The 2332-nt window shown below is 38.9% G+C and overlaps 1 protein-coding gene across 1 annotated transcript in view; it reads left to right on the plus strand.

Annotated features, from left to right (window-relative positions):
* LOC135221236 (uncharacterized) overlaps window positions 1–2094 on the plus strand; it is a 3748-nt gene extending 1654 nt beyond the window's left edge. Inside the window, exon 3 of the mRNA XM_064259052.1 lies at window positions 1637–2094. Coding sequence (XP_064115122.1) covers window positions 1637–2046 — 410 coding nt within the window. The 3' untranslated portion in view covers window positions 2047–2094. The remainder of the gene's footprint in view (window positions 1–1636) is intronic.
* Window positions 2095–2332: the final 238 nt, after the last annotated feature.

The following is a 2332-nucleotide window of genomic DNA, read 5'->3' on the forward strand; positions in this document are numbered from 1 at the left end:
ATTTTTGCTGAAATACCTTGCTCATTTGGCTTCAAAATACACTAAAATAGATTAAAAAAATAAATAAATAAACAGCTGATTAGGCTCGCTTCGCTCGCCAAACCCAGTTTTTGCCCTCCCCCCCCCACCCCCCCACCCCCCCCCCAACCCACCCTTCCCCCACACAAAAAAAAAATCTGAAATGACGCCCCTGTTTGGAAACTGCTTCCAAGGTGTTTGCAAACAATGCTTCATGTCCAGACCTTAGTTGTCGTCAGTATGCTTGTCGGTGCAGTAGCCTCTGTTTTCTACTATTTTAAATTTTCATAGCACTCGAGGAGAGATAAGAGAAAGAAAAAGAGATGGGTAAGGAAGTTTTTAGAACAAGGAGCGTATCACGCTGACTTGCTTCTGGCGGTATTGAAAATAGATGGAATGGGTTTCAATAATTTAATTATGATCCTTTTCCTTTCAAGTCATCTAATTTAAACTATTAGCCAACAGCGGTAACGTTAAGGCTTTACATAATAAAGTAAGTAGCGTAAATGTTACTGAGCAACATTCATTTGTGACGGTTGAACTCTGGTAGGCTCTGCCCTGCCGCCTTGTCACGGAACTCTTGAATCAGGAGTCATGACGAGGAGGTCTACGCCAATGACTGGTGTCTGGCGAATACTGTCTTTGATAGGTGTCAAATGAGGAGATTCATATAGGCTTCTGTTCTTTTCCCTTTTTTATCGGTGTCCAATATATACCATTTATAGGGATTCAATGATGCATGCACTTTTTCCTTCAAAATCTAAATAATACATTTGATTGGGAGGTACTTTATTCACATTGTCATATTCGCTCCATCTTCCTTCTCTGTGCTCCCCCCAAATGGCCCACCCCCTTCCCCAACATCCCAGGATGTACCGACCTCCCTTTACCACCACCTATCGCATGAAAGCAGCGAAATGTAACCATGTTAAAAATTCCCCTCGCCAACAAACGAAGCCTAAATATGTTTACAACTTTACAAAATATTTTCTGCTCAAAATGACATTTTCTGTCATTTCTCACAATATTTGCGTAAACTCGCGTTGCACCCTATATATACACATAGCTACACATACATACATATATAAATTACATATATAATATATGCATACATTGTACATGTGTATATATACATATATGCATGTATACACATGTATATATAAACATATACATGCATTATATGCACACAGCAACACTGTTTTCCATTCTGGATGGGAAACAAATATGCGGTAAAAACTGTTTGCAAACAATGTTTCCTAGTGTGGACAGGCCTTAAGTCACAAAAGTTATAAGATAAAAACCCAATATCTATTTTGATTTTCTACTGAAGAAAATGAAATTTAATGTAAGTGGTATTTCGGAAAGGTAAAATATAATCCTAAAAACCATGTATTTCCTTTTCATCTGACAGGGTGATCATTACTTTAAGTTCTCAGGTCTTTGATTCGTCGACTTTTCTAGTGCATCTCTTGATTTTGTCTGTTTATGTACTTTCAATGCGCTCTAGATCTGTGAACCTCTTACACTGAATTTTCCAAGTTTTAGAAAAATTCAGATCCTATAAATCTTAAGTATCTTCGTGAACTATTCTTAACATTAAGAAACTTCCTTTTTATAGGCATACTTTTTAGGAAACTTTTAACTCCTTTTTACAGACCCTCTTTGCCACCTTGGCTGCATGTGGTTCTCTTCGAGATGGCAGCAGCTGATCCTGTTGCAGATCCTGAACCAGGTCACTTCAGAGGGGGATTCCATAGAGGCTTCGGTGGATTTGGTGGACACGGATTCGGATATGGAGCCTTCCGTGGAAAGAGGAGCCCAGTAGCTGAGGCTCTGGCTGACCCAGAACCCGAAGCAGATCCTGGTCACTTCGGAGGATTTGGTGGAGACAGATTCGGGTATGGAGCCTTCCGTGGAAAGAGGACCCCAGTAGCTGAACCAGAACCCGAAGCTGATCCTGGATTCCACCGAGGTTTTGGAGGATTTGGAAGTTTTGGTCATTTCGGAGCAGGCCGTTACTATGGTTAGGACAAAATTGTCAAATTCCTTCACCTTTCGGCATAAATCTGAATAAAATTTAGCATTTTTAAATGTATAACTTCATCATTATCCAAAACAAGAAAATAAAATCATTTCTTGTCAATTAAGTTTTAGACACTTATAAGGAAATAATAGTAACATATCCCCTGGTATTTCTTCCTCTACTAATCACCCATAAAATATCGGAACTCAGAATTATCAGTCCATAAAACAATCTTGTGCTTTCACAAAGATATGAACTGATGATGTAATTCATTTCTAAATGTGGTGTAAG

The sequence above is a fragment of the Macrobrachium nipponense genome, chromosome 2 (assembly GCF_015104395.2).
Source record: "Macrobrachium nipponense isolate FS-2020 chromosome 2, ASM1510439v2, whole genome shotgun sequence".
NCBI classification, from domain to species: Eukaryota; Metazoa; Arthropoda; class Malacostraca; order Decapoda; family Palaemonidae; genus Macrobrachium; species Macrobrachium nipponense.